The 21,701-nt window shown below is 42.9% G+C and overlaps 1 protein-coding gene across 1 annotated transcript in view; it reads right to left on the reverse strand.

Annotated features, from left to right (window-relative positions):
• The window catches only part of gga3b (golgi associated, gamma adaptin ear containing, ARF binding protein 3b), a 38,612-nt gene extending 20,444 nt beyond the window's left edge, over positions 1–18,168 (reverse strand). The window contains exons 1-5 of the mRNA XM_060844225.1: positions 18,128–18,168; positions 12,327–12,411; positions 5,875–5,950; positions 3,313–3,411; positions 176–299 (exon numbers count right to left, since the gene is read on the reverse strand). Of these exons, the coding sequence (XP_060700208.1) occupies positions 176–299; positions 3,313–3,411; positions 5,875–5,950; positions 12,327–12,411; positions 18,128–18,161 (418 nt within the window). The 5' untranslated portion in view covers positions 18,162–18,168. The remainder of the gene's footprint in view (positions 1–175; positions 300–3,312; positions 3,412–5,874; positions 5,951–12,326; positions 12,412–18,127) is intronic.
• Between the last annotated feature and the right edge of the window lie 3,533 nt (positions 18,169–21,701).

Below are 21,701 nucleotides of genomic sequence, written 5' to 3' on the forward strand. Positions count from 1 at the left end.
CTCTGGAGTAAAGGGACACTTCTTCTGGAGTAAAGGGAAAACAAGTCTTTGGATTCACACCTTACAACTGCCACAGCTAATCTCAGGCAATAATTGTTATTGAGTACCCCACCCATACCCATGGTGATTGTATAACACGGAGAATGATGCAGGATCCAGGACAAACCCTCCATACCTTGTTTCTTTAACATCTGGTAGGCATCTTTGATTTTGATTTCCTCTGGCAGAGCAACCGTCCAGCTGTACAGTAATTCAATCACTTTTGTTTTGACTTTTTCAGATACCCTGTCTCCCAAATACTGTTAAGAAAAACCAAATGAAAATGAAATAAAGTGAGCACAGGAACAGACAGAGGTCATTCAGACTCGCAGACTGGTTCTGCCAATCTATCCAGTCATGGCGAATCTGAATCATTACCATTTTGCTTCATAACACTCAATTCCCTTGCCCAACAATCAAGCAAACTCAAACTGGAAAGCTCAAATTTTCTCCCTGCACAGCCACAATCTGTTATTTTTTGGATGTGGAGGCAAGAGTTCCAAATTTCCACTCCGTTCTTTATGGAGACATAGTTTCTGATTTCAAACCTAAATGGTCCAATTCTAATCTTAAGATTGTAGCCTCTTTGGTTTCAATTTCTTCAGCCAGAGGAAATTGCTTTTCTGTATCTCTACAACTGAGCTACAACATTTTAAATATTCACCTCAATCGCTTAATTCAAGTGTCGGGTCAAATGGAAAGGTGTAACGAGGATATCAGCATCGCCAGCACCGTTACATTCTATTAGCAACGTTAAAATCAGTGCTGCCCAATAGAATTTTGAAACTTACCCAAACTCAGTGATCAGTTCACCACATTGAAAGTATTTTCCATCATGTGGACAAAGGATGGGGATGAATCTTACGATTTCACAAAGCTAAACTGGGATTGGGGCAGGACTAAAAATGATCATGAACTCACTGCACTGTGATAACAGCTTGTTTTAATAGCGGTAACTAACCACGACATACATCCAATTGTGTACAGGCCTCCTAGCAGTAGTCAGGATTGGGAAGAAAACAAATCAGAAGGTATAAAAGGCATGTAAGAAAAGCACGGGGGACTAAGAAATATGTAGGTGGATTGGAAAATCAGGTTGGTAGTGGATTTCAAAAAAGAAAATTCATGGAATGTCTACGAGATAGTTACTTGGAATAGCTTTTGGCACAGCCCACTAGGGAACAGGTGATTCTGGATATAGCGAAGTATAATGAGGCAAACTTGATTAGAGAGCATAAGGTCAAGGAATCCCAAGAAGGCAGTGGCCATAATATGACAGAATTCACCCTGCAGTTGTGAGGAGAAGCTAGAATCAGGTATAACAGTGCTACAATGGAGTAAAGATAACTACAAAGAATGAGGGAGGAACTGGCCAGAGTTGATTGGAAGGGGAACCTAGCAGGGAAAACAGTGGAGAGCAATGGCAGGAGTTTCTGGGAGTAACTCAGGAAGTACAGCAGAAATTGATCCCAAGGAAGAAGCATACTGAAGGGAGGACAAGGCAACCGTGGCTGACAAGGGAAGTCAGGGACAGCATAAAAGCAAAATAAAACCAGACAATGTGGCGAAAATTAGTGGGAAGCCTTTAAAAATAAAGAGGATAATTTTAAAAAGCAATAAGGGAGGTGGGAGGGGAGATGAAATATGAGAGTAAGCTAGATTGCATGAGTTTTTTTAGATATCTAACAGATAAGAGAGAGGCAAGAGTTAACATTGAACTGCAAGAAAACAAGGCTGGAGAAGTCGCAATGGCAAACAAAGAAATGGTGGAGGAACTCAGTAGGTACTCTGCATCAGTTTTCACTGTGAAAGACACCAACACCTCACTAAGGTTAAGGTGATGGGGAAGCTGAAAGGTCTGAAGGTGGATGGATAAATAACCAGGGCCAGATTAGACTATATCTCAGATTTCTGAGAGAGATAGCTGAGGGATTGTAGGGGCATCGGCAATGATCTTTCAGGAATCACTCAAGTCCAGTGGTGGGGGACCCAGAGGACTGGAAAATGGCTAATGTAATACCCATTTAAGAAGGGAGGGAGGCAGAAGCCAGCTAACTATAAGCTGGTTAGCCTGACCTTGGTCACTGGTAAGATTTGAGAGTCCACTATGAAGGATCAGATTACAGAGTACTTGGAAGTCATGGTACATCAGAGTACAGTCAGCATCGCTTTGTTAAAGGAAGGTCATGCCTGATAAATTCATTTGAGGAGGTAACAAGCAGGTTAGACAAAGGAAAGCCAGTGGACATGGTCTATTTGGATTTCTAGAGAAGATGCCACACAGGAAGCTGCTAAATAAGAGTCTATGGTGCTCAGGGCAAGGTACTGGCTTGGATAGAGGATTAGCTGACTGGCAGAATGCAGAGAGTAGGGATAAACAGGTATTTTTCAGGATGGCAGCTGGTGACTAGTGGAGGTCTGCAGAGTCAGTGTTGCGACCACAACTATTTATGTTATACATTAACAATATATATGACAGAACGAAAGATAGGTGGAAGCACAGGTAGTGTTGAGGGGACAGGGAGGCTGCAGAAGGAATTGGATAAGCTAGGAGAGTGGGCAAAGAAATGGCAGATGGAATACAGCATGGGGTCGTGTGAAGCCTAATTCAGCTCCTATGTCTTATGGTCAATGCCTCTCCACAATTGTACTCAGCTTCCTGATACATCACAATAGGAGCACAGATAGTCACTGTCATTATAATTCCTGCAATCTAGGCAGCATTATGATATGCAATACAGCTGCAGAGGGAGACAGTATGCACTCAGTTCATAGTAATAAAGCAGCTTTCAACAAAACCCACAAAAAGATATAAAGTGGTCTAGTGGTTCTGATCCTTGGTGAGCAATCCAGAGATTGGGCAATCCATTATAGACAATGAAAGGCCAGTCTCCACCAAAACCATACAGTTGAGAAACAGACCTGCACCTTCCACTAATTTATCCTGCCAGCACTGCACTCCAGTTTTTGGTGGCAGACCTGTCCCCATGTTACACAGTGACAGGCCTTACTCACCAGTTCTGTTGCCCACAGTTGTCATCTCACATGTTTGTTATATGATATAAAATTCAAATCCCTCATTAAATCTATTCCTGCAGTATAGTTAATCTTCAAATTACATTCAATAAATACAATTCCTTGCACAAAGTGTCACCATTTACTGCAAGTATTTATTGATCAATGTGTATCACCCATTTGTCTGAAGTTGTGACACACCTTATTATTCTGTCACTTCAAGCCTCAATGCTGTGCACAGACACCTTTAGAACCCACCTTTGGAGATACTACTTTGATCAATTCATTCAGGAATCGGAACTTTCCAACTTCATTGTGAAATCTCTGGCCACAGTTCTTCATACAAGCTTCTAATACCTAGATTCAAACAAAATATTATCACGAATGAATACAGATGGAGCTATACAGCACAGAAACAGACTCTTCAGTCCAGCTGATCTGTGCCAACTGATATCCCAATCTGATCCAATCCCATTTTGCAGCACTTGGCCCATATCCCTCCAAACCTTTCCTATTAATAAACCCATCCAAATGCCTTTTAAATATTATAAATGTACCTGCCTCCACCACTTCCTATGGCAGCTTGTTCCATACATTCACCACCATGAAAAAGTTACTCCTCAGGTACTTTTAAATCTTTCACCTCCCACATTAAACCTATGCCCTCCAGTTTTGGACTCTCCTACTCCAGAAAAAAGACCTTGGCTATTCACCCTCTCCATGCCCCTCTTGATTTTGTAAACCTCTATAAGGTCACTCCTCAGCCTCCAATATTCTGGGCAAAAAGCCCCAGCCTATTCAGCCTCTCCCTGTAACTCAGCCCTCCAGTCCTAGTAACATCCTTGTAAATCTTTACTGCACTCTTTCAAGTTTAACAAAAGCCTTCGTCTGTTTTACTCCAGCTTTCTGCGTAGCGTGTTGCCAGGGTTGGAGGATTTGAGCACCACTGACTCGGACTTGCCAGCATCTGCAGTCCTCACTTTCTCCTGCCTGCCTCATGTACTCAGCCAGGTGCAAGAGAGTAGATGCTCCAACAAAGATGCAGTGACTGTTTTCCCCATTCACCTCTAACATGACAATGCAATTGGGTCTGCTGAAAGTCCAGTGAAGCTGAGATTCCCTTTACAGAATCTTACTGGACAGAAACAGATCCTTTGGTTCAACTAGCCCATGCCAACCATGTTCCCAAATTAAACTACTCCCAAATGCCAGCGCTTGGCCCATATCCTTCCAAAGCCTTCAAATTCATGAACTTGTATCCACATGCCTTTTAGTAATTGTAACTGCAACCACCACTTTCACTACCAGTTCATTCCACAAGCAAACCACACACTGTCTGAAAAATGTTGTCCTATCACCTTAAAAATATTACCCTTAGTTTTGATCTCCCCCACCCTAGGGAAAAAACCTTTATCATTCACTTTATCTATGTTCCTCGTGATTTTACAACCTTCTGTATGGTCATCTCTCAATCTTCTCTGCTTCAGTAAAAATAGTCCCATCCTTTCCAAGCTCTTTTCACATCTCAAACACTCCATTCCTGGTAACATCTTGGTAACTCTCTAGTTTAGTAATATCCTTGATATAACAAGGTGACCAGAACTGCAGACAGTACTCCTCACCAGTGTCCTATATAACCTCAACATGATGCTCCAACCCCTGGACTAAATGGTCTGAGCAATGAAGGCAAGTATGCTAAATGCTTTCTTAACCACTGTCTACTTCTGACACAAATTAAGAATTATGTACCTGAATCCCCGAGTCTCTCTGTTCTACAACACTACCCAGATCCCTACGGTATAAGTCCTGCCCTTGTTTGCTTTACCAAGATGCAATATTTCACATTTGTCTAAATTAAACACCACCTGCTATTCCTCAGCCCATCGATCAAGATCTTTTTGTAATTTTAGATTACCTACTTCACTGTCCATTCTATCATCAATTTTGGTGTCATCTGCAAACTTATTAACCATCCCTCCTATATTCTTATCCAATTTTTTCATATAAATGACAAACAAAAGTGGACCCAGTACCAATCCCTGTGGAACACCACTGGTCACAGGCCTTCAGTCTGAAAAACAATCCTCCACCACTACCCTCTGTCTCCTACCATAAACCCAATTTTGTATTCATTTGGCAAGTTCACCAGAAATCCCGTGTGATCTAACTTTACAATTGGTCCACAACTTGGAACCTTGACAAAGGTTTTACTAAAGACCAAGTAAATAATGTCTACCACTCTGCCCTATTTAATTTTTTTTGGCTACTTCATTTAAAAAGTCAACCAAATTTGTGAGACATGATTTTCCATGCTGCAAGTATATCCTATCTTTCAGAATCACCTCCACAAACCTACCTACCACTGATGTCAGACTCAAAAGGTCTATAGTTTCCATGCTTCTCCTTACTGCTTTTCTTAAATAATAGCACAACATTAGTCACCCTACGGTCCTCCGGTACTTCACCTGTGTTTATAGATTATACAAATATTTTTGCTAGGTGCTCTGCAATTTCCTCCTCAACTTCCCACAACGTCCTGGAGATTTGTGTATCCCTATGCTTTATAAAACCTCCTGCACTTCCTCTTCAGGAATTGTTTTCAAACCATCAATATTTATTTCATGAGCTCCCTAACCTCGATTTCTCTCGCAACAGTAAAAACTGATGCAAAATATTCATTTGTGGGGGCATGAACTACGTTGTACACAGAATCTGCACCAATATATTAAGAATGCCCTCTCAGCAACGGTTACCTGTTCCTCCACTCACACGCAACATTATAAGCCTCCAGAAGACTGAGAAGCAGAATCCAATACTCACTGTGAGGGTTTGCACTGCCTCCCATTCCTGAGGAGACTGGATTTTATGAGCCAGCAACCTGACAGCAATCTGTGGCCTAGGAAAAGAAATTAAAGAATGAAACAGCATAAACCATTAACTTTTCACCGCTGGTACATACACATGATCGGACGCCAGGCCTGGGATACTAGATCCCTCATGACTTATGCAAACTTAGTCCAGGCACAAGAAACAATTTAATCATAGTCAAACAGAGTGTGTCCCCCAGGATAGACAGGAAGATCCCACTCAACCTGCAGTAAGTTTCCACCTTGCGAGCTAGTAGGGTAGGTGGGCAGGATGTTCAATACCAGAACAAGCATAGAGTCATAGAGATGTACAGCATGGAAACAGACCCTTCGGTCCAACCAGACCATGCCGACCTGATGTCCCACCTGCTAGCACCCGGCCTATATCCCTCCAAACCCTTCCTATTCATATAACCATTCAAATGCCTTTTAAATGTTGCAATTGTACCAACCTCCACCACATCCTCTGGCAGCTCATTCCATACATGTACCACCCTCTGCGTGAAAAGGTTGCCCTGTCCGTCTCTTATATCTTTCCCCTCTCACTCTAAACCTCTGCCCTCTAGTTCTGGACTCCCCGACCCGAGGGAAAAGACTTTGTCTATTTATTCTATCTATGCCCCTCACAATTTTGTAAACCTCTAAGGTCACCCCTCAGCCTCCAACGCTCCAGGATAAACAGCCCCAGCCTGTTCAGCCTCTCCCTGTAGCTCAGATCCTCCAACCCTGGCAACATCCTTGTAAATCTTTTCTGAACCCTTTCAAGTTTCACAACATCTTTCCGATAGGAAGGAGACCAGAATTGCATGCAATATTCCAATAGTGGCCTAACCAATGTCCTGCACATCTGCAACATGACCTCCCAACTCCTGTACTCAATACTCTGACCAATAAAGGAAAGCATACCAAACGCCTTCATCACTATCCTATCTACCTGCGACTCCACTTTCAAGCAGCTATGAACCTGTACTCCAAGGTGTCTTTGTTCAGCAACATTCCCTAGGACCTTATCATTAAGTGTTTAAGTCCTGCTAAAATTTGCTTTCCCAAAATGCAGCACCTTGCATTTATCTGAATTAAACTCCATCTGCCACTTCACAGCCCATTGGCCCATCTGATCCAGACACTGTTGTAATCTGAGGTAACCCTCTTTGCTGTCCACTACACCTCCAATTTTGGTGTCATCTGCAAACCTACTAACTATACCTCTTATGCTCGCATCCAAATCATTTATGTAAATGACAAAAAGTAGAGGGCCCAGCACCGATCCTTGTGGCACTCCACTGGTCACAGGCCTCCAGTCTGAAAAACAACCCTCCACCACTTCCCTCTGTCTTCTATCTTTGAGCCAGCTCTGTTTCCAAATGGCGAGTTCTCCCTGTATTCCATGAGATCTAACCTTGCTAAGCAGTCTCCCATGGGGAACCTTGTCGAACGCCTTACTGAAGTCCATATAGATCACATCTACTGCTCTGCCCTCAATCATCTTTGTTACTTCTTCAAAAAACTCAATCAAGTTTGTGAGACATGATTTCCCATACACAAAGCCATGTCGATTATCCCGAATCAGTCCTTGTCTTTCCAAATACATGTACATCCTGTCCCTCAGGATTCCCTTCAACAACTTGCCCACCACCGAGGTCAGGCTCACCGGTCTATAGTTCCCTGGCTTGTCTTTACTGCCCTTCTTAAACAGTGGCACCACATTAGCCAACCTCCAGTCTTCCAGCACCTCACCTGTGACTATCGATGATACAAATACCTCAGCAAGAGGCCCAGCAATCACTTCTCTAGCTTCCCACAGAGTTCTCGGGTACACCTGATCAGGTCCTGGGGATTTATCCACTTTTCACCGTTTCAAGGCATCCAGCACTTCCTCCTCTGTAATCTGGACATTTTGCAAGATGTCACCATCTATTTCCCTACAGTGTATACCTTCCATATCCTTTTCCACAGTGAAAACTGATGCAAAATATTCATTTAGTATCTCCCCCATTTTCTGTGGCTCCACACAAAGGCCGCCTTGCTGATCTTTTAGGGGCCCTATTCTCTCCCTAATTACCCTTTTGTCCTTAATATATTTGTAAAAACCCTTTGGATTCTCCTTAACTGTATTTGCCAAAGCTCTCATGTCCCTGTTTTGTCCTCCTGATTTCCCTCTTAAGTCTACTCCTAATTTCTTCATACTCTTTTAAGGATTCACTCGATCTATCCGGTCTATACCTGACATATGCTTCCTTCTTTTTCTTAACCAAACCCTTAATTTCTTTAGTTATCCAACATTCCCTATACCTAGTAGCCTTTCCTTTCACTCTGACAGGAATATACTTTCTCTGGATTCTTGTTATCTAATTTCTGAAGGCTTCCCATTTTCCAGCCGTCCCTTTACCTGCCAACATCTGCCTCCAATCAGCTTTCAAAAGTTCTTACCTAATACCGTCAAAATTGGCCTTTCTCCAATTTAGAACTACAACTTTTAGATCTGGTCTATCCATTTCCATCACTATTTTAAAACGAATAGAATTATGGTCGCTGGCCCCAAAATGCTCCCCCACTGACACCTCAGTCACCTGCTCTGCCTTATTTCCCAAGAGTAGGTCAAGTTTTGCACCTTCTCTAGTAGGTACATCCACATAGTGAATCAGAAAATTGTCTTGTACCCACTTAAATTCCTCCCCATTTAAACCTTTAACACTATGGCAGTCCCAGTCGATGTTTGGAAAGTTAAAATCCCCTACCATAACTACCCTATTATTCTTACAGATGACTGAGATCTCCTTACAAGTTTGTTTCTCAATTTCCCTCTGACTATTGTGGGGGTCTACAATACAATCCCAATAAAGTGATCATCCCTTTCTTATTTCTCAGTTCCATCCAAATAACTTTGCTGAATGTATTTCCAGTAATATCCTCCCTCAGCACAGCTGTAATGCTATCCCTTATCAAAATGCCATTCCCCCTCCTCTCTTGCCTCCCTTTCTATCCTTTCTGTTGCATTTGTATCCTGGAACATTAAGCTGCCAGTCCTGCCCATCCCTGAGCCATGTTTCTGTAATTGCTATGATGTTCCAGTCCCATGTTCCTAACTATGCCCCGAGCTCATCTTCCTTTCCGGTTAGGCCCCTTGCATTGAAATAAATGCAGTTCAATTTAATAGTCCTACCTTGTCCCTGCCTGTCCTGACTGTTTGACTCACTTCTGTTCTCAGCTGTACTAGTCTCAGATCGATCTCTGTCCTCACTATCTCCCTGGGTCCCACCCCTACACCTTACTAGTTTAAATCCTCCCAAGCAGTTCTAGCAAATTTCCCAGCCAGTATATTAGTCCCCTTCCAATTTAGGTGCAATCCATCCTTCTTGTACAGGTCACTTCTACCCCAAAAGAGATTCCAATGATCCAAAAATGTGAATCCTTCTCTCATACACCAGCTCCTCAGCCATGCACTCATCTGTTCGATCCTCCTATTCCTGCCCTCACTAGCTCATAGCACTGGGAGTACTTCAGCTATTACTACCCTTGGGATCTCCTTTTTAAATATCTGCCTAACTATCTGTACTCTCCCTTCGGAGTCTCCACCTTTCCCTTCCAATATCGTTGGTTCCCATGTGGACAATGGCCTCGTGCTGGCCCCTCTCCCCCGTGAGAACATTCTGCATCCTCTCGGAGACACCCCTGATCTTGGCACCAGGGAAACAACACACCATTCTGCTTTTTCTCTACTGGCCACAGAAACGTCTATCTGTACCTCTGACTTCAGAATCCCCTAACACAATTGATCTCTTGGAAGCCGACGTACCCCTCCTTGCATTACAGTCAGTCTCAATACCAGAAACTTGGCTATTCGTGCTACGTTCCCCTGAGAATCTATCACCCCCTACATTTTCCAAAACAGCATACCGGTTTGAAATGGGTATATCCACAAAAGACTCCTGCACTTGCTGCCTACCTCTCTTACTTTTCTTGGAGTTAACCCATCTATGTGACTCTGAGACTTCCCCCCACTTCCTATAACTTCCATCCATCACATACGGTTGCTGTTGCAAATTCCTCATCATTTCTATCTGTCTCTCCAACCGATCCACTCGATCTGATAAGATTTGCATCCAACAGCATTTGTGGCAGATATAATCCGCAGTAACCCTTAAACTCTCTTTAAACTCCTACATCTGACAAGAAGTACATATCACTGCAAAGGCCATTTTTGCTTCTTCACAATCTACAGACGCAGAAAATAACACCGTCTTATTCCTCTACTAACACTGCCCCCAGGTTAAATTAATAGCTATGGCTTATATTTTAAGTTTAATCAAGAGACTTATCTCCAAAAACATAAAATCAAGAAAGAATCCACTATACTCACTAATGCAGCCTTTCTCTTGGACAGACTTAAAACAATTAACTTATCTGATTCTGTGCTGTGAACTTCGCCCAACAGTTCTTCCACCATTAGTTGTGAATGTCACGGTTTGTTAATTTTCCCAGATGAAGCAGGACTAGTTCAGTACCGGAATATACAAGAATGATTCAGAGTTGTTGTAATTCATTGGTTGCTGTAATTGTGGACTTACTCGGATGATGAGATCCCAAGATTCTGCTTTGGAGGAATATTACTCAGTACCAGCACACAAAAACATAGAAAACAGGTGCAGAAGTGGGCCATTTGGCCTTTCAAGCCCACACCATCATTCAATATGACCATGCTACCTCAGTATCCCATTCCCGCTTTCTCTCCATAACCCTTGATACCTTTAGCCGCAGGGGCCATATCCAGCTCCCACTTGAATATGTCTAGTGAACTGGCTTTAATATTCTCCTGTGAGAGAGAATTCCACAGTTTCACAACCAACTGAGTGAAGAAATGCTTCCTTATCTCAATCCTGAATGGCCTCCCCTTTATTCTTAGATTGTGAACTTTGATCTGGACTTGCCCAACATTGGGAACATTCTTCCCACATCTAGCCTGCCCAATACAATCAGGATTTTATATGTTTCTAAGAGATGCCTCCGCCATTCTTCCACAGTCCAGCAAATACAAGCCCAGTCGACCCAATCTTTCCTTACATGTCAATCATGCTAGCCTGGGAATCAGTCTGGTGAACCTTCACTGGACTCCCTCAATAGCAAGAATGACTTTCCTCAGACTAGGAAACCAAAACTGCACATAATATTCAAGGGGTGGCCTCACCAAGGCCCTGTATAACTGCAGCAAGACATCTTTCCTCCAATATTAAAATTCTCTTACAATGAAGGAGCTTTCCTCACTACCTGCAGCACCTGCATACCAACCTTCAGCAACTGTTTTACTATGGCACCTGGGTCTCGTAGCACCTCCTCTTTTCCTAGACTGCCACTATTCAGATAACAATCTGCCTTCCTGTTTTTGTGACCAAAGTGGATAACCTCACATTTATCCACATTATATTGCATTTGCCCATTTAGCCAATCTGTCCAAGTCACTATGCAGCCTCTTAGCATCCTTCTCATAGCACACACTGCCACACAACTTGGTCTCACCTGTATATTTGGAGATATGGTATTCAATTCCTTTGTCCAAGTCATTAATGCATATTGTGAACAGCTGAGGTCCCAATACTGCAACATCCCACTTGTCACTGCCTGCCATTCTAAAAAGGACCCGTTCATTCCAACTCTCGGCTTCCTGTCTGCCAACCAGTTCTCTTTACCTCTGATACCATGATACTAAGGATAACTGGTCGTGTCGTTTCGTGGCTAGTTGGTGTTCATGGATGCGGATCGTTAGCGGTCTTCTTGTTTGTCCTATGTAATGTTTTGTGCAGTCCTTGCATGTGACTACATAGGAGATGACAAGCAACATGAATTCAACTGGGACAGCACTACTATTATAGGACAAGCCAAACAGAGAACAGCCAGGGAATTCCTAGAGGCATTGAATCTGTGGATGAGTGCAATCAATAAGCACATCAACCTGGACCCAATATACCGACCACAGCAGCGGACAGCAGGAACTGACAATCGGAAGCGACAGTGACAAACCACTATAAATGCCGGAGGAAACATCACAGAAGCGCTTCACAGGAGGCTCCCAAGCACTGAGGATGTCACCTAGACGGGGGACGAAATGTCTGCAACACAAATTCCCAGCTCGGTGAACAGAACCACGACATACCTGATACATTGTGATCCCGTTACCAGCACTAATGAGCATCTATATGGTAATAAATTTAAACCTTTCTCTCAGAAACTGGACTGTAATGTTCGGCTGGGCATAGCTTGCTGCAGCTGGTTCTTGTTATATTAAGTAAAGCACGCTTACCATTAGAGTAAGTTGTTCCTCCATAACTTTATATCTTTGTTAAATTCTGAAGACAGATAACTCACTTAAACCTGCAAAACAAAATTTCTGGACAAAATTTGTGTACGCACCCCTCTAATTCCTTGTTAACTTGGTCACAGAAGCCGATGATGTACTCCCAATCCTCTTGACGGTTTGCAGGATTAGTGGCTTTATCTGTAGGGAATGAAAAGTTACACTCAATCATAGAGTCATAGAGATGTACAGCATGGAAACAGACCCTTCGGTCCAACCCATCCACACAGACCAGACATCCCAACCCAATCTAGTCCCACCTGCCAGCACCTGGCCCATATCCCTCCAAACTCTTCCTATGCATATACCCATCCAAATGCCCCTTAAATGTTGCAATTTTACCAGCCTCCACCACTTCCTCTGGCAGCTCATTCCATACACATACCACCCTCTGCATGAAAAAGTTGCCTCTTAGGTCTCTATCTTTCCCCTCTCACCCAAAACCTATGCCCTCTAGTCCTGGACTCCCCCCCACCCCAGGGAAAAGACTTTATCCTATCCATGCCCCTCATAATTTTTTAAACCTCTATAAGGTCACCCCTCAGCCTCCAACGCTCCAGGGAAAAAAGCCCCAGCCTGTTCAGCCTCTCCCTGTAGTTCAGATCCTCCAACCCTGGCAACATCCTTGTAAACCTTTTCTGAACCCTTTCAAGTTTCACAACATCTTTCTGATAGGAAGGAGACCAGAATTGCACACATTATTCCAACAGTGGCCTAACCAATGTCTTGTACAGCTGCAACATGACCTCCCAACTCCTGTACTCAATACTCTGACCAAAGGAAAGCATACGGCTTCTTCACTATCCTATCTACCTGCGACTCCACTTTCAAGGAGCTATGAACCTGCACTTCAAGGTATCTTTGTTCAGCAACACTCCCTGCACCTTACCATTAAGTGCTTAAGTCCTGCTAAGATTTGTTTTTCCAAAATGCAGCACCTTGCATTTATCTGAATTAAACTCCACCTGCCACTTCTCAGCCCATTGGCCCATCTGGTCCAGATCCTGTTGTAATCTGAGGTAACCCTCTTCGCTGTCCACTACGCCTCCAATTTTGGTGTCATCTGCAAACTTACTAACTGTACCTCTTATGCTCGCATCCAAATCATTTACGTAAAGGACAAAAAGTAGAGGGCCTAGCACCGATCCTTGTGGCACTCCACTGGTCACAGGCCTCCAGTCTGAAAAACAACCCTCCACCACCACCCTCTGTCTTCTACCTTTGAGCTAGTTCTGTTCCTAAATGGCGAGTTCTCCCTGTATTCCATGAGATCTAACCTTGCTAAGCAGTCTCCCATGGGGAACCTTGTTGAAAGCCTTACTGAAGTCCAGATAGATCACATCTACTGCTCTGCCCTCATCAATCTTCTTTGTTACTTCTTCAAAAAACTCAATCAAGTTTGTGAGATATGATTTCCCACACACAAAGCCATGTTGATTATCCCGAATCAGTCCTTGCCTTTCCAAATACATGTACATCCTGTCCCTCAAGATTCCCTCCAATAACTTGCCCACCACCGAGGTCAGGCTAACCGGTCTATAGTTCCCCGGCTTGTCTTTACCACCCTTCTTAAACAGTGGCACCACGTTAGTCAACCTCCAGTCTTCTGGCACCTCACCTGTGACTATCAATGATACAAATATGTCAGCAAGAGGCCCATCAATCACTTCTCTAGCATATATCATAGAGCTCTAGGTTAGTTGAGCTCACCTTTGCAGAGTACTGGTATAGTAGAGGGCCTTGACTACCTAAAACTGGACAACTAATCTGGAAGAATTGCTTATGTGAGAATAAAGAACACCCTTCCAGTTCTGAGGAAAGCTTCAATCTCAGAATCAACAGAGACTGTCAGGCGATTCCCTACAGTTGCTACATGAACTGCTAAATGTTTCCAACATTTATTTTTGTACAATATATTTTGCACACTGCTTCAGTATGGAAAAATCATAATTCTCACAACATGCTTCAATCTTGTGTGCCAAATCCTGTGTAATTAACAGCCATGTTTTCAACAGTAATATAATGGTGCTTGTCCTGGATAAGAAACCAAAAGAATGAGTACCCAAGCGTTAAACTGACATCTGCATACCTCATTATTACAGTGACAATTGCAGCCACCTTCAACTAGAAGTGCCAAGTGGATGATCCCTCTTGACCTTTTCCTGAGGTCCCAACATCCCAGGTACCAGACTTCAGTCAATGATTCACTCCACATGATATCAAGAAATAGCTGAAAGCATAGAACACTGTAAAGGCTACAGACCCTTGCAAGATTTCAACAAAGCACTGAAAATTTGTATCTTGGAATTAGTTGCATCTCCCAGTTAAGTTCTTCCAGTACAGCTGCAACACAGATATCTACTTGAAAATGTGGAACATTTTATCCCCATCAGTCTGCTCTCGATCATCAGCCAATTGATGGAAGTTGTTATCAATACTACTGTCAAGCAACACTCACACAGCAAGAGCAGACTCACTAACACTCAAATGTAGTTCCACCTGAGCCACCTCACTCCTGAAATTAAACCAGCCTTAATGCAAATATGGACAAAAGAACGGAATTTTAAAGAGAAGGTTTAAGTGACTTCCCGTGACATCAAGGCTGCATTTGACAGGTTATGGTTTCAAGAAGCCCGAGCAAAACTGGAATCAATGGGTATCGGGGGGAAAAAAATCTTCATTGGAAGGAGTCATACCTGTCTCAAAATAAAGATAGTTTTAGTTGTTATAGACAAATCGTCTCTGTCCGAGAACATCACTGCAAGAGTTTCTCATGGTAATGTCATAGGCACAGTCATGTCCAGCTGATTCATTAGGGATATTCGCTCCATAATAACTTAGAAGTGGGGATAGCTGCTGATAATTGAACATTATTCAGTACCACTTCTGACTCCTCAGCTACTGAAGCAGTCCATGTTCATATATAGCCTGGACAGGCCATGCTGATGAGAGGCAATCAACATTCATGCCACACATGTGCCAGGCAAAGACTAAGAAGCAAGCATTTAACCATTTCCATTGATCCAATGATATTACCATTGCTGATTCCCCATTATCAAAATCCTGCTGGTTATGATCAATTAGAAACTGCACTAAATCAAAAATAGAAATGTTCTGACTTAAAGAGAAAGTCTGTAAAACATCTACAAGACATAAATACAAACAGATTTGTTACAGTATAGAACAGATGGATGAGACTGGAGCCTGGAAGAGTGCATCCCCAACAGCACTCAAGAAGCTCAAACATTAGTGGGTTTTGAGAAGATTTCTAGTTCAGGTTGAGGTTCTGGAAGTAAGTTTGCTCACTCAAATGGAAGGTTTGTTTTCAGACGTCTTGTGACTGTACCAGGTAAAATCATCAGAGAGCCTCCACTGAAGCACTGGCAGTATGGCCTGCTTTTTATTTATGTGTTTAGGTTTCCTTGGGTTGGTGACATCATTTCCTGTTCTATTTCTCAGGGTTGGTAAATGGGATCCAAATCAATGTGCTTGTTGATAGAATTCCAATTGGAATTCTATGCCTCTAGGAATTCTCGTGCATGTCTCGGTTTCGCTTGTCCGAGAATGGATGTGTTGCCCCAGTCAAAGTGGTATCCTTCCTCATCTGCATGTAAAGATATTAGTGAGTGTGGGTCATGTCACCTTTTGTAAGGCTAGTTGAGGTTCATGTATCCTGGTGGCTAGTTTTCTGTCTGTTTGTATAATGTAGTGTTTGTTACAGTTCTTGCAAGGAATTTTGTAAATGACACTAGTTTTGCTTGTTGTCCGTATGAGTCTTTCAAGTTCATTAGCTGCTGTTTTCAGTGTGTTGGAGGGTTTGTGGGCTGCCATAATGCCAAGAGGTCAGAGTCTTCTGGCAGTCATTTCCAAGATGTCTTTGACCTAGGGGAGAGTGGCTCGGGTTTCTGGATGCATTGTGTCTGCTTGTTTGAGTTTGTTGCTGAAAAATTTGCGGATTGTGTTCATTGGGTACCCATTCTTTTTTAATACTGTATAGGTGATTTTCCTCTGCTCTTCGTAGTTCCTCTGTGCTGCAGTGTGTGGTGGCTCTTGAATGACTAGATGTTGCAATAGAGCAAACAGCCAATGGGGAACTTCAAACCAGCTTCAACAGGAAAACAACACATACCAACCAAATACTGAACTACAGAAGCAATCACCCCAACATCCACAAATGAAGCTATATTAGAACATTATTTCAATGAGTCACCACACACTGCAGCACAGAGGAACTACGAAGAGCAGAGGAAAATCACCTATACAGTATTAAAAAAGAACGGGTACCCAATGAACACAGTCCACCAATTTCTCAGCAACAAACCCAAACAAGCAGACAAAATGCATCCAGCAAACCCTAGCCACTCTCCCCTAGGTCAAAGACATCTTGGAAATGACTGCCAGATGACTCAGACCTCTTGGCATCATGGTAGCCCACACACCCACCAACACACAATAACAACAGCTAATGAACTTGAAAGACTCTATACAGACAACAAGCAAAACTATTGTCATTTACAAAATACCTTGCAAGTACTGAAACAAACATAACATTGGTCAGACAAACAGAAAACTTGTCACCAGGATATATGAACATCAACTAGCCACAAAAAGACATGACTCACTCGCACTAGCATATTTACATACAGATGAGGAATGACACTACTTCGACTAGGACAACATACCCATCCTTGGACAAGCCAAACAGAGACACGCATGAGAATTCCTAGAAGCATGGCATTCCAACCAGAACTGTATCAAAACACATTGACTTGGATCCCATTTACCACCCCCTGAAAAACAGAACAGGAAATGGCACCACCAACCCAAAGAAACCTAAACACATAATAAAAAGCAGGCCATATCACCAGTGCTTCACCAGAGGCTCACTGATAACGTTACCTGGTATGGTGACAAAATATCTGAAAACAAACCTTCCAGCTGAGTAAGCAAACTTACATCCAGAAGCTCAAACATCACCCAAGATAATGTTTGGTTGGATTCCCATCCACCACCTTAAACATTCACTCTGTCACCATCAATACAGCACAGTGTGAACCTCCTAGAAGATGCATTGCAAAAACTCACAAAGGCTCCTCTGACAGTGCCTTCCAAATCTGTGACCTCTACTACCTAGAAAGACAAATGCAGGAGATACATGAAAATACCATGATGTCTGCCCCAGTATTACACTGATGTATTTTTCAAGCAACTTGGAATTACATTACTGTTCCTTCATGGTCTACAATACAAGGATTGCAACAGATCAAGAATGACAGATCAATGCCAGGTTCTCAAGAGAAATTAGGGGCAGGCAACAAGCTCTGCCCCTACACCCCAGGGAGGGATAAAAATTGCTAACCCAGGTTATTGTCTCAGCAATACACAGTGACTATCCTATTTCCACCACCAATGTATGACAGCATTATATAGTGATAGCCCAGTCTCCACGAGTACAGTAACCCAGACCCAGAAACAGTCCTGTCATCAACACTATCACACCATAGTACTTACTAATACTATGCAGTTGCTACACTGTAATAGGTTTGTATCGAGCTATTTCGTACCCTAGTGTTACAATGACCAGCCTGTGCCCAATAGCCCTGGACTTGAGCAGTAAATAGTGACAGAGCTGCCCCCAGCCGTAGTGTGCCTGTATAATACAGTGACTGTCCTATTCCCATCCATACTGTAGCCCAGTATAATGTGGGGACTCTCTTGTCCCACCAGAAGTGTACCAAAGTGATGTACAAAGACAGATCTATACCCGGCAGTATGTACCCTGATGTTCTATGGTGACTGCTCTGCCCCCATCAATACCGTTCCCCAGTGACAACGTCTGAACGGCCTCAATACTCACTGAGCCACGACTCCAGACTCTCCCCCTCCGCCATATTGTCCCAGCTCTTTGAAAATCTCGCGGAACCTGGGAAATCTCGCGCGGGTTCAACTGGGGCAAGGGGCGGGACTTGTGTCGGGGGAGGGGTGAAAGGTCACGGGGGTGGTGAGGAGTGAGGCTAAGGGATAGTTCATGGAGGAGGCCGGAGGGTGTGTACCTGAGAAAGTCCATCCTGCCTGAATCTTACATGGTCAGCATGGGTCATCTTGATTTTAGTCTCCGTGTGCCTCAGGTCTTCAAACTCTTCTGATGAGAGGCCCCTTTCAACTGTCCTAGTCATTCCCAGCAATTACCCACCTCATATGACAACATGATACACAGTAGAAAAGAGTTACTTTTAATGGGTGTCTTAATAAGGTTTTCAGAAAATGTATATTTACTTGCAAATATCAATGTGATGTTTATATGTGCCTCTCGTGGCAGAGCTTCTCCACCCTGGACAAGAACCCAGCAAAGCGGGAGATTGAAGGGGCAAAGGAGCCTGGAGAACATTAAAATGGTATATTCACTTTGTGAGGGTAAAATCTGATGCCAGTCTTTACCAGGATAGTTTTATGCATAGTGGCAAAATATACTGGTGTATATCATTGCACTTCACTCAACTTCTGTTTGCAAGTCTTACTTTATATGTACTCAAGTAACTATTCCAATAAGACTAGTCATTGTCCTAATGAATGGGTTAGCAGGCCCTAAGGGTCAAATGACCTATTCCTGTTCTTACTTCTTGGGATCTTATGAACAGGAGGACAGAGTAAGCAGGGATGGAGGGAGAGCACAAGGCATTGGAGAACAGAGAATGGAAATCCAGAAGGGGAAGCAGAGGCTTGTAAATTACAGAAGGAACATTAGGTTTGAGATGTACAGGGAGCATGCGGAAGGATCTAAGGATTTGAGGGGATGTGCAATATGGGAGTGTAGGGATGTTGCTGGAATGCAGTGAAGATGGGAATTATATGAAGAAAATGAATGGGATATGGTGGGAAGGGTAAAGGTTCAGAGATATGGGGCATATACAATAGCGTATGGGGGCAGTAGAGATGTTTGGGGATGAGAGGGGTATAGTTTGCTTGTAGAGACATGGAAAATATGGAGGTGTACTGGCAGTATGTAGGACCTTGGAGGTTGTGCAGGGGAATGGATCACTTAACTCTCACAGTACCAGCCTAGCCAGACACCCATATTGCACACTGGCTTCCTGCAAGTTCTCTGTAGATCACAGTCCCTGGACCTCAGTTTGGGAACAAGATGGGCAGTCAAACTTCACTCACCCTGCTACAAGGTGCCAATGTGGTAGAGAGGTAAATTTGATCACATAGAGTCATAGAGATGTACAGCATGGAAACAGACCCTTCGGTCCAACATGTCCATGCTGACCACATGTACTCTGTCAGACATTAGGGTGTCCAGAAAAAAAGGGGGGAATGGTCATTTCAATATTGCCTGTTGTTCGAAGGACAAGATCATTTTATCACATCTGAAAGGAGAAAATAAAACGTAACTGAATTTTAATAAAGGGAAGGATCAACAATGGTATTTCTATTTATTGAGATGGGTCAATTCTGGTTTAATTTTAAATATGGGAATATGGCTAAAGATGATCGTTTATACACATCACTGGACTTTAAATTAAGAAATTAATGTCTTTATTGGAATTTGATATGTACTTGAAAATGTAGGAATGGCAAAGCTATGGAAAAAGAGTAGGGGAGTGGGAGGGCTAGCAAACACTTGTACCTTTCTTGTGTGCTGGAAGATTCAATGATTCAATGATTAAAGGTCTGGCCTATTAAATATAACACTGCTAATGTAGTTTACACATGTTTAGAGACTGGATTGATAGTTAAAGCATAGAGATTTGGTTAGGTAGCAGTTGTGTTTGGGGTGTGGGGACACAGTTTTACTGGAGCAAGCACTAGATGTGAGTGAGCCCTGTTGAGGGTGGCAGGGTCAGTGGGCTGGCTGATCTTTCTGCCATATTGGGTCTGAAGTTCAATTTGGGCTTGGGCACTAGGACCTTTAACTGGCTCAGGATTCAGCAAGGATGAACCCCTACTTAAGAGAGTGTTGGAGGGGGAGTGCTGGAAATTTAGAAGTAAATAATTGCACAGTGACCAGGATTGGAGTTAAAGATGAGATAAACAATGAGAACAAAAGAAAATGAATCAAACTTTAAATAAAACACATTCCAAAAATAATTCTTACCCAATTTGCAAAACTGAAAATAGTTACTGGGCAGAGGTGCATAGTTAGTTACAGGTCCAGCCATGGTGGGAAATCTATTATAGTGCAACCATGTAACCCATAGAAACATACATTATGCCTACTCCCTCTCTACCCTTAGTCTTCATCTTCTCTCTGCACCACCTTTCCACTCAGTGGAGGCAGGAGCAACCCAATGGAGTTAGAGTGAAGCATTGCTAGTGGAGGCGAGTTTCCCATTTTCGGGGGCCAGGGTGTCGGTGGGGGGGGGGGTGCGGGGTTGCGGTGGTGGTGGGGATGTTGGTGGAGATGGTGCTGGTTCTCAGCAGAGGCAGAGGTTTCTCTGAAGGTGGAGTCTTCCAGGATAGACAGTGTATTGACAGTGGAGATGATGGTTCCCAGTGGATCTGGGGTGGAACCCCACATAATAGATTTTACAGTTACTTCACAGACTCCAGGTTGCCTGTACTTCTGCGGCTAGGTGAATCTGTATTCCATGTGTGCCAGGAAATGGAAAGGTTTCATCTCAGCAGGGTGTTTTCATGATACTCAGTCTATGTTATTGAACAAGTATATGTTCAATGATTCTCATTCTAAATCTGATTTTCTTTTAACATTCTTGAAGTTAATTTTTCAATCTTTAGTTTGTGCATTTTAGTGCTTTATCTTTTTAGTATTGCAAGCATTTTGGTCCCCTTATTTAAGGACAAATATAATTTCATTGGAGGCATTTCTGAAAAAGTTCATTAGGATGATCCCTGATATGAAGGGATTGTCTTATGAACAAAGGCTGAACAGAATTTGACTCTACTTAATGGAGTTTAAAAGAATAAGAATGATCTCATTGAAACATATAGGATTCTTAAGAATCTTGGCAGGTTAAATGCTGAGAGGATGATGTTATTGATAGGAGACTCTCAGACCAGAGGGCATAGTCTCAGAATGAAGGGGCAGCATTTTAAGACTAGGATGAGGAGAAATTACTTTTCTCAGAGAGTTGTGGGTCTTTGGAACTCCTTGACAGAGAGCCGTGGGTGTGGGGTCCTTGTGTGTGTTTAAGGCTGAGATAGGCAGATTAATGATCAATATGGGAATCAAGGGTTAAGGGGACAATGCAGGAAAGTGGATGTGAGGAGCATTGAATCAGCTACAATCCTATCGAATGGCAGAGCAAACCTGAGGGGCCAAATGACCTACTCCTATTCCTATTTCTTATGATCTTACTAACCACACAGAAACCAGTTGTTATTGTTTTTTCTCTGAATTGACCAAGAAGATTCTAGGCTAGCTTGATTGTTCCAACTGCACAAACTAACTAATTTTCTCAAGTTTTATA

The sequence above is a fragment of the Hemiscyllium ocellatum genome, chromosome 25, assembly GCF_020745735.1.
Source record: "Hemiscyllium ocellatum isolate sHemOce1 chromosome 25, sHemOce1.pat.X.cur, whole genome shotgun sequence".
NCBI lineage: Eukaryota > Metazoa > Chordata > Chondrichthyes > Orectolobiformes > Hemiscylliidae > Hemiscyllium > Hemiscyllium ocellatum.